The sequence below is a fragment of the Hyaena hyaena genome, unplaced genomic scaffold (genome assembly GCF_003009895.1).
Source record: "Hyaena hyaena isolate Hyena2069 unplaced genomic scaffold, ASM300989v1 scaffold_2454, whole genome shotgun sequence".
NCBI classification, from domain to species: domain Eukaryota; kingdom Metazoa; phylum Chordata; class Mammalia; order Carnivora; family Hyaenidae; genus Hyaena; species Hyaena hyaena.
The window spans coordinates 26,492-37,548 of record NW_024083035.1 but is presented as its reverse complement, the minus strand read 5'-3'; the positions used below and the strand labels follow the sequence as shown (position 1 = coordinate 37,548).

General features: G+C 55.4%; 1 protein-coding gene across 1 annotated transcript in view; it reads left to right on the top strand.

Moving 5' to 3' along the window:
• Positions 1–1,894: 1,894 nt before the first annotated feature.
• Positions 1,895–11,057, top strand: part of LOC120227488 (SLAM family member 9-like) — a gene marked incomplete at its 5' end in the record, with an annotated part of 29,917 nt that continues 20,754 nt past the window's right edge. Inside the window, 3 exons of the mRNA XM_039225598.1 lie at positions 1,895–2,000; positions 8,813–9,205; positions 10,767–11,056. Coding sequence (XP_039081529.1) covers positions 1,895–2,000; positions 8,813–9,205; positions 10,767–11,056 — 789 coding nt within the window. The remainder of the gene's footprint in view (positions 2,001–8,812; positions 9,206–10,766; position 11,057) is intronic.

Genomic DNA, 11,057 nt, shown 5'->3' with positions numbered 1-11,057 from the left:
TGAGCCTCAAACCCTCTGTGAAGATAGACGGTTGTGTTCTTGTTCTCCATCAGGATGCCTCTGCTGGTACGTTGTTTCTGGTTGTCACCATGTCTGAAGGGCAGACCATCACTGCCCCCAGCCCCACGCACCAGCAGGAGGATGTGTCCAGGCAGAGAAAACTTCCTTCATGATCCTGAGCACCTGTTCCTATGCCCACCCTGCACCTTGGCCCCCTCTGTGACATGTTTCTCGAAAGCACGGCCCCTCCCCTCCCCTGTTTAGAGGAATCAGGGCACAGTTCTGAGTCCTTGGGCTAAGGGTCATAATCTATGTTAGCTGCTTCTAGTCTGGTTAGAAAGTTACAGGAAGTGGCCGAGTGGGGGAGAAGCAAGCCCCAACGTGAGCAGGGTGTGAGGCAGGCAGTGTGATGCAAGCAGTGCAGGGGGTAGGCTGTGATCAGCAAAGGGATTCTGTGGACCTCGGAGCCTGCAGAGCTACAACCACAGGGCTTGTTTCCTCTGCCTGGGGGTGTGAGATAGGAGAGAGGCTGCCCTGGGGCTGATTGGCCTCTGTCCTCCTCCAGTGGGGCTTCTCAAGGTCAAGAAGGTCTTGGCTTGGAAAGATCTGTGACCTAAGAGCCTGAGACGTGGGCCTGGCCCTGCCTGGCCCTGCTTTCAGACCCTGGGCTCAACAAATACCGTAAAGAGGCCCTGACTTTCCTTATCTGTGAAATGGCCTCTCAAAGGTACCATGACTGTGAACCATAGAAACCTTGACACACTGTGGACAGTGACATTGGCTCTCTTGCTGCCCAGGACAGCAGGAGGTGACAGAGATCCATATCTGGGGTTGAAAATGTCCCTGGTGGAGTGCCAGTGTGGAGCATGTGGTGGCTGCCCCTGTGGTGTCCCTGACCAGCAGCTACTGGGGGCTTTGTCCTGGGGCCGAGGCTCCACTCCCCACTGGTTTTCACAGGCAAACACTCCTCCCCTGAGAGTGCTCCCCAGGGGTGTAGGAATGGGGACAGCGGCATGGCCGACTTGCTCCCCGTCAGGCTAGAGTGACCAGTGGTGAGCTGCGCAGATGCAGATTCCATCCAGGAGTCTCTACCCACAAGGCTCGGGGACTGAGCCTCCTGAAGGACCATCTTCATTATGGGTTGGGATCCAAGGGAGAAGGCAGTGTTGATGCTCTCCTGTCTGAGGTGCGCAGAGCAGGTCGGGGTACCCAGAGTGGATGTGGGGGCTCGCTGGAGGCCACACTGTGGACAGGACAGGAGCCGGATGATGGATTTCTCGGGGATCATGGATGGGAGTCCAGCCCCTGCTCCTGACCTGCTGAGTGACCTCTGATGGTCGTATAAACCCTGAGGCTGGGCTTCCACATCCACAAAGTGGATTTACCAGCCAATAGGCCGCTTACCTTCAGTGCGTGTCCCTGGCCCCCCTGGGGTCCAGCCTCAGGGTCCAAGGGTCTGAGAGGCTGAGGGGAACCCTGTGGAGCAGGGCTGCTGGGCTGAGGGACACAGGGAAGGGGTCCCGCTGGGGGCCGGCTGGGGAGCTGAGATCACCAGGCCAGTGGTGCCTGCAGGAAGGGACAGGACCTCTCCCACCCAGTGGCTCATACGGGGCGCATACATTCATCTGCTCTCATTCCCTGAGTCCCAGTGCAGGGGGAGGAAAGAGGAAGCATCTGAATGGCTTTCTCTAGAGCAGCCAGCTTGTCCTAGACAACTCCGCCCCTGGGGTGAGAAACCTTAAGAGTTGCTCTGAGTAAACCTTTCCTCCTCTCTCACCTCTGCTTCTGGATGTTTCTCCACAGCCCAGTAGGCCCAGAGCAAGCCTGGANGCTCTGAGTAAACCTTTCCTCCTCTCTCACCTCTGCTTCTGGATGTTTCTCCACAGCCCAGTAGGCCCAGAGCAAGCCTGGAAGGTGGCAGCCTGTGATAGGAACCCGTCCAGAAGCTCCCCGCCTGTGCCGGGCCCCCTGGCTCCTGGGATTCACCAGCCTCCTCCTCAGTGAGTGGCCCGGGTCCCTGGGCGGGAGGCCGCTGTGCGGGGCAGGGAGGGGGGCTCCCGCGGGTCTGATGTCTGTGGGGAAGGACCTGAAACACCAGCTCTTTCGTAGGGCACGTGCGGGGCCTTTGGCTCCGAGCTGGGTCGGAGGCTTGATCTCACGGTCAAGCAGCCCCTGCAGCCCCTGCAGCCGTGTGGGGAGGATGGGGCGGCCCAGAGGCCCCGTCGGGGCGGGGGGACCCTGCTCTGGCCCCTGGGGCCAGAGGAGGGCCTGGAACACACTGAATTCTGTCTGACCCAGGAAGCGGCGGAGGCCCCCAGAGTTTGAGGGCGTCTGCGCCCACTTGCTGGAAGGGTGTGGATGGAACATGGGCTCTGACAGGCCCCACGACCGGGTGAATGGGGTGACAGGAAGGGAAGTAGCTTGTCCCCAAAATGGAACCGAAAGAAAAGACTGTCCTAAAAAAACCCAGACATTCCCGTTATTATTTCCCCTGAGCCTGTCTGTTTTTGTGTAACAGATTAAATAAAAACAAAGGGGAACACAGGTCTCCAGAGCTAGAATTCTCTGGAATCCTAGGAAAGCTTTTCTTTATTGTAATGTTTTGCTTGGGTGCCCAGGCCTTGCTGGAGTCAGGGGTTGTAGGAAGTTTCCGAACCGAGGACATCTGTAAACAGGGCATTTCCCATTAGAAAATGAGCTCTGTGGGGCCCCTGGGTGGCTCAGGCAGTTGAGCATCCATCCTACCATGGATTTGGTCTCAGGTCATGGTCTCCAGGTTCATGAGTTTGAGCCATGAGTCAGGCTCTGTGCTGAGCCAGCTTGGAATTCTCTCTCTTTCTCTCTGTGTCCCTACCCCACTCATGCTCCCTCTCTCTCTCTCTCTCCCTCTCAAAATAAATAAATAAATAAATTTAAAAGTTTATTTAAAAATAAACATTATAAGGCACTGACATCCCTCTTAACTGATTAATTTTTTCAACAATAAAAAGTAGGCTTTCTCTCTCTTTCAATTAAAATATTTACAAGATTTACTTCTGAGAGAGAAGGGGAGGGGCAGAGAGAGAGACAGAGACACAGAAATCTAAGCAGGCTCCAGGCTCCAAGCTGTCAGCACAGAGCCCGACATGGGGATGGAACCCATGCACTGGACCGTGAGATCAAGCCCTGAGCTGAAACTGGATACTTCACTGACAGAGCCACCCAGGTGCCCTAGTTTTCTTTCCATTTTAATTAGCTGGAGAAATATGTGAAATTGCATGGACTTTCTCCATCAACATCTGGGTTGGAAGACTATGTAGGAAAGAAAGAAAGAAAAAGGGAAGAAAGAAGGAGGAAGCGAGGAAGAAGACATGAGAGAAATGGAAAACTTTATGTTGACTATTGAATGAAAATTTTATCTTCCTTAAATACGTCCCGACTCTCTGGATCACAGACACCTGTGCCCCTGGCTGTCTGTCCTTCTGTCCTTCAGTCCTTCCTCTCTGGGATTAGCACCATCTGCTGATCTGAAAGCTCTCACCTCCTTCCTCCCACCTCTAGGTGCTTCCAGCCCTGGAGCGCCCATCACCATCCAGCCCGGGAGACAGACCCTCCCCTGCAGCCTGAGGGCTGAGCCTCCTCCCTCCCTGCTTCGCTCCCTCCCAGCAGGTGCCCCAGGTCCCTGCTCTGCCAAAGCCCAACAGGCACCTGGGCCCTTTCCCAGAAGAATAGCTGGGGCTTCAGAGCCTAGATCTGCTGGGACCCACTGAGCAGAGAGCAGGTCTGCAGAGAGAGCCCCTGTGCAGGGCGGGGGAGGGCAGGGCAGGGGAGGGCAGGGCAGGGGAGGGCAGGGCAGGGGAGGGCAGAGCAGGGCAGGGCAGGGCAGGGGAGGGCAGGGCAGGGGAGGGCTGCAGGCAGCTCCCTGCAGGGGAAGCACTGGGCTGGGGCAGAGGGAAGCCGGCTCCAGGTCCAGCAACCCACTGAAGAAAAAAGTGGAATCGCTCACACCATGCAGAGCCCACAGTGTGAATTGCTCCCAGCCCAAGTGTGGGATACCTGGGAGCCGGCCCCCTGGTCTCGAGGACCCCGCCCAGCTGCACACATGTGCCCAGTCACCTGCTGAGGGGGACTTGACAGGGCCATGGAACCCAGCTGCTGTGGGCACAGCCATCACCAGCCGGACTCTGGCTCCCACGGCCGCCTGTGGGGTCACAGCACGGGTGTGTGTCTCCCGGGAGCCCGTCCCTGACCCCAGGAGGAGACCCCGAGAGGGCATCTGGTGGGGGAGCAGGGCTCCATCCTGGGACCTGGGAAGTGGGGGTCGGACCCCAGGGGTGCTTGGTCAGGAGAAGCATCGTAGTCGTGAGAGCAGCTCACACGCACGGGAACGTGCTTGCCTTCTGAAATCCCAGCCACCATTGTCCCAGGGGAGCGCTGTCATTATCTCCAGGTCACAGATGGAAGGAGAAGGCAGGGAGGGTACATGGCTGTTCAAGGCCACGGGCTCCGGAGAACGGAGGACGTGGACCCCGCCTCCCGGACCCTCTGGCCCTGGTTCCTGACCGCCCTGCCGCACTAGACCTCCTGCTCCGAGAGCCAAGCACAGTCCCTTCGAGTCAGGTTCACACACGAACACTGAAACCAAAGCCTTCCTGAAGGAAATCAGACAGAATGAAGAACAGACTTTTGATGTGGGGAAGATCTTTTTCTGCAAGATATAAAAGCAATAAGCCTTTAAAAAAGCTGTTACATGTAACTTCCTGAGGATAGTAGCAGGGCCAAATGTCCATAGACAGAGTTGACGTGCGATTTGGCAGAGTTACATTATTTGTGTCAGAAAACAGGCTAATTTCAGGAGGCCTCACAATCCCGGATTTCAAGCTGTATTACAAAGCTGTAATCATCAGGACAGTATGGTAGTGGCACAAAAACATACTCAGATCAATGGATCAGAACAGAGAACCCAGAAATGGACCCACAAACGAATGGCCAAGTCATCTTTGACAAAGCAGGAAAGAATATCCAGTGGAATAGAGTCTCTTCAACAAGTGGTGCTGGGAAAATTGGAAGCTACTTGCAGAAGAATGAACTTGGATCACTTTCTAACACCACACACAAAAATAAGCTCAAAATGGATGAGAGCCTTAAATGTAAGACAGGAAGCCATCACAATCCTTGAGGAGAAAGCAGACAAGAACCTCTTTGACCTTGGACACAGCAACTTCTTATTCAACACGTCTCTGGAGGCAAGGGACACAAGAGCAAACATGAACTACTGGGACCTCATCAAAGTAAAATGCTTCTGCACAGCAAAGGAAACAATCAGCAAAACTACGTCAACTGATGGAATGGGAGAACATCTTTGCAAAAGACATATCAGATAAAGGGTTAGTATCTAAAGTCTATAAAGAATTTATTAAACTTAGCACCCAAAAAACAAATAATCCAGTGAAGAAGTGGGCTAAAGACATGAACAGACATTTCTCAAAGAAGACTTCCAGATGGCCAACTGACACATGAAACGATGCTCAACATCACTCGTCATCAGGAAATACAAAACAAAACCACAGTGAGATACCACCTCACACCTGTGAGATAGCTAACATTAACAACTCAGGCAACAGCTGATGTTGGAGACGATGTGGAAAGAGGAAATCTTTTGCACTGCTGGTGGGAATACAAACTGGTGCGGCCACTCTGGAAAACAGTATGCAGGCTCCTCAAAAAGTTAAAAATAGAACTACCCTATGACCCAGCAATTGCCCTACTAGGCATTTATCCAAGGGATACAGGTGTGCTGTTTCAAAGGGGCACATGCACTCCAATGATTATAGCAGCACTATCGACAATAGCCAAAGTATGGGAAGAGCCCAAATGTCCATCATGGATGAATGGATCAAGAAGACGTTGTACAAATATACAATGGAGTATTACTTGGCAATCAAAAAGAATGAAATCTTGCCATTTGCAACTATGTGGATGGAACTGGAGAGTATTATGGTAAGTGAAATTAGTCAGACAGACAAAATTCATATGACTTCATTCATATGAAGACTAAGATATGAAACAGGTGAACATAAGGGAAGGGAAGCAAAAGAATATAAAAACAGGGAGGTGGACAAAAACATAAGAGACTCTTAAATATGGAGAACAAACAGAGGGTTCCTGGAGGGGTGGTGGGAAGGAGGAATGGGCTAAATGGGCTAAATGAGTAAGGGGCATTAAGGAATCTACTGAAATCATTGGCGTACTGTATGCTAACTAACTTGGATGTAACTTTAAAAAAAAATCAATTAAATAGATAAGAAAAAGAAAACAGACTAATTTTCTTACAATAGGTGTGGCTCCTCTGAACTAATGGGAACACAACAAGCAAAGGACCCATGCAGACAGCTCACAGCCACAGGATAGGAGGTCAGAGCAGTGATGGGACAGGATGGTCAGGTTCATGACAGGAGAGACGCCCATTAACATGTAATGTGATGTAAGGTTCCCTCCTCAGTTGTGTGTCGGCAGAGTGGTGGCTACGGTCACCCTCAGGAGGGCACTGGACCAGTTCCGTCCCACGTGCATGTACCTGCTTTGCTCTATTGGACACAACCAATGGTCATTTCCAGTGAATACACCCATGTGTGACTTATGTGCACCTGTGTGTGATGGATATACACCAGGGCGTATATGACCCTGTGTGAGCTGTGTGTCCCCAACAGTGAGGTATATGTACCGTGTGTACAGGTACACTGACCCTGACGTGCACACATCAACACATCACATGTCACATGTCTACACCGCGTGTGCAGAGACTCCAGTCATGGCTGCTCGGTACCACAGTGTTTGCAGGGACAAGAGCCACAGCCAAGCTCCCATCACACATGGAGAGAACGTGAGCCGCACGTGGACCAGGTGCAGCTGGGAAGTGAGGCGCGTCCACGTGTGCAGACGCAGTGTGGACCCCTGCCCGAGTCGTGCAGGGAAAGGCAGGCACGGCGTGTGCGGCGCGTGTTCGGGCACAGGAGACACAGGAGGTCCTGGAGGGACACGCACGATGGAACAGCCATGTCTGTGGAGGGGAGTGTGCAGCGGGTCTGAGGTCCGGGCCAGACTGCGTGTCGATCCCCATCGCCTCCCGTGTGTGCGTGTACGGTCTGCTCACCATCCACCAAAGTGAGAGCTGCGAGTGTGGCCGAAACGCAGCCTCTCGTCCTTCGAGTGGGGATAATCCTCCGCAGGCTGCTGGCCTTGAGGGCCGTCCTGGGGACCCTTCCCTCTCGGACTGTGACGGAGCAGCTGACCCGTAGGGACTGGATCTTGTCATGGGGGACGGGGACGTGCCGTCTCAGGCCAGGCGGCATCAGGGGGTGCAGCCGCCTGCTGTCCTAATCAGTGATTAGTGACGACATGACCGCGGAGACAGATCTGGAATCTTCTACAACTGATACTGGCATGAGCCCTTCACCGGATTGTCTCCTTCTTGGGAGCCAGGAAGGGTGTAAGCACCGGGGGGGGGGGGCCACCCCGCGGGAGGAGAGCTTACTGACCTGGAGAGGGGTCTGGGGCCCAGGCAGGCAGGGGACACCCCAGGCGGTCCTGACCTGCTGCAGGGGCAGACGGGTCTTCCTTTCAGGATAAAGTGGTTCTTTGCCCGTCCCCGTCCTGTCCACCTGGTCCCCGAAGACACAGGGTATCATGTCCCCTGGGCTTGCTGCAGGGGCAGGTTGGGGTCTGGAGGGGGCGGCCCTGAGGGCCTTGCCTGCTGGTCACGGCTCTGTGGGGAGGTGACGAGGAGGGACACTGAGGGTGTGTCGGGACCTGCTGGGGAAGCAGGGATTCGGTGGCAGGAACGGGGAAGCTTCCCCGTGGATCATTTCCTCGCCCACATTCTCCCGTTCCGGGCAGGGAGCCAGGGCCCCGTGATAGTGGTGGCCAAACCCATGAGCACCGATCTCACTGCTTCCGGATGGAGAGAGACACCCCCACGCGTGATCCCCTGACAGTCTTCCCTCTTTGGACCTGAGAGGTGCAGCCACCAGGGGGTGGGAGCCGCCACCTCGTGTGACAGGACCCCCTCAGTCTAAATCTCCCCTGCGTAGCCCCTGAGCTCCTGGAGTGCGTTCCTGCAGCAAAGCCTCGCCGAGCCCGACTGCAGGCGCTCAGCTCCTCAGAGCAAGTCACAGGGCGCGGCCCCCGCTGCAGGGCCAGGGCTCCCACGGCGTGTGGGCGGTGGGGCCTCTGCAGCCACGGAGGAAGCTCCTCCTACACTTGTGCACTTGGCATTGACCCAAATGTGCTCAGTTTTCCATCCGTGATGCCATCATGTCTAGACTCTCAGCGTCAGACAGTGAGGACACTCGGGTGGGCAGTTGAGGACCGTGTTCAAGGGGACGCCCCACCAGGACCAGGACTCAATTCCAGCCTCGCCCCAGGTTCGCGCTCTGTCCCGCCCCCCGGAGTCCAGGGATCCACCGGGTGGAGTTCATTACCACGATGGGGTCTATGGTTTTCTCCTCGTTCTTTTTTTTTTTTAAATATGTATTTATTATTTTAATGCACAACTTTTTAAAAATATTTTTATTTTTACTTCTAGGAGAGAGAGAGAGAGCGTGAGCAGGGGAGGGTCAGAGAGAGAGGGAGATACAGACTCTGAAATAGGCTCCAGGCTCTGAGCTGGCAGTCAGCACCGAGCCCAATGCGGGGCTCGAACCCACGAACCGCGAGATCATGACCTAAGCGAAAGTTGGACGCTTAATCGGCTAAGCCACCCAGGCGCCCCGGTTTTCTCCTTGTTCTTAATGAAACACACTCATAGTCACACTTTCTGTTTCCAATGCCCTAGACGCCTTCAGCACTGCGGTCAGGAGCTCTGGGGCCCACGGATCTGGAGTGGAGGATTCCAGAAACCTAGTTTCCCTGAAGGGTACTCTAGGAGGTTCTGTGGTGTTTCATGTGACCAGACGTCCAGAAGTACCTCCTGAAGCCAAGCTGGAGAAGATTTCTTGGGGCGTTAAAAACGAGTCAAACTACATACCCCTCCTGCACGTCTCTCCTGGGGTGGATGTTCCAGAATGGGTCACCTCCAAGGACAAGTTCAAGAAGAGGGTCCACGTGCTCAACGAAACGACCCTGAGGATTGACAAGCTGACCCTCGAGGACAGTGGGTGGTACCGGGCTCGATGCTCCTTCAGCACAGGGATAGAAAATGCCCAGTATTTCCACCTCAGTGTCTACGGTACGTGGTGGCCCCTCCCCCAGGACAGGCTTACCCCCTGCTTTGGTCCCTGGGAGTGTCCATGGTCCCCTTGCAGGATCCCTTCCAGACCCCAGACTTCAGGCTCTGCTTCTCCCCTGAAATCAGAAGCAGCGTGTTCAGCACGAGTGGAGGCGGGGCTGAGACTCCCAGCAAGGGTGGATCCCTCGGTGCTTCAGGACAGAAAAGGGACACGTGGGGAGGTGGGGGTTTGCGGGAACCCTTACTGTGCTCTCGGGACACGTGTCCTTAACTGGTGCGGTGTCAGTTGTTGGCTGATGTTACAGAGGGACCCACAGGTGTCTTAGCACAGACCCAATCATGTGTGCACCTGTGTGTAGGTCAGGGCCAGACCCACGGCCACCGTGATGAAGGTCAAGTGTCTGCAGGGCTGTGCTCCTTTCTGGTGGCTTTGGCTGAGGATCCACGACTTTCCTGTCCCACCTTGTAGTGGTGGCCGCGTCCTTGGCTGGTGGCCCCTTCCTCCACCTGCACAGCTGGTCCTGGTGGGCTGGTCCTTCTGGTCTTGTATCTCCCCCTCCCCTCCTCCTACGTCCATGTGTGAGGACCCTGTGATCCCACCCCTCCTCCAGGGATCCAGACCTTCCCTAGTTTAGGGTCAGTTGTTTTGCGGCCTGATGTCCCCTTAAGACACCTGCAGTCTCTGAGGGGTAGCACGTGGTCATCTTTGGGGACACTGGTCACCAGGCTCATACACAACCCACATGATGTCCTGACCACCCTGTCCCCTCCTCCTTCTCAGCACCAGCCCAGGCCACCCCCACTCCCAGACTCCCCGGTGCAGCTCTGACTTCTCTGCAGTCAGTCTCCAGGGACACAGGAGACATTCACATGGCAGCCCTTCCTCAGACACGCAGTCAGCACCTCCCTCTGTCTCTGTCTCTGACCCCCCTGTGGAGGGAGACATTCCGCTCCGGGGAGAGTGGCTCCTGCAGCCACTGGTCCCTGAGATTCCCAGAAGGATTGTCAAGTTGTCTCTTGTCCCCCGTGTGGATGGCAAGTTCAGGGCACATTCTACTCCCATTTGGGGTGGCCATTCCTCAGGGCCCCACTGCGTCCCCCACTGCGGCCTCTCCGATTGGAGCCAGGGGCCGTTCTCTGGGAGCCTTGAACGGCCAGGTGACCTTCGGCACCTCGGGCCTTGAGGTCCCGGCCACCATTGGAGTGGGAGGAGGGGGGCAGGGACCAGAACAGGACAGATCCTACTGTCCCAGACTGTGCCTCATAGAGGACACCTCACTGTCTTAGAATCAATGGGCTCTGGTAAGAGGGGTCAAGTACGTATTTTCTCCCGGGAGACGTTTACTTGTGCTCAGTCTAGTGAAATCACTTAGGACTTCACTCAGTGGCTCCTTCCTTATCGTCACTTGCTTTATATTTGAGTCAGGTCTGTCTTATCTGTAAAATGGACTCACCATCCTCCAGGGAGGAGCCAGGGTGTCAGTGAGATTCCTCATGATGAAGCAGGAGTGTGATGCTCTCCACTCACGGGACACCCTGTCCTTTGTCCCTCCTGCCCCAGAAACCGTGCCCCGTCCCCAGGTCCTGGCCGAGGTTCTGTCCCTCACACGAGACTGGTGCAACGTCACCCTGGAGTGCCACACCCCGGGAGCCACAGGGGCCGTGAATGTGTCCTGGGAGAGCAAGGGCCTCCCCAGGGAGCTGGAGCAGAGAGGGGCCCCAGGACCAGCCCCCAACCCCTGGACCCTGGCTCTGAACCTGCCCCTGAGCCAGCCCAGCCCCAGGGTCACCTGTGTGGTCAGCAGCCCGGTGGACCAGAAAACTGCCACCCGGGACCTCGGGGAAGTCTGTG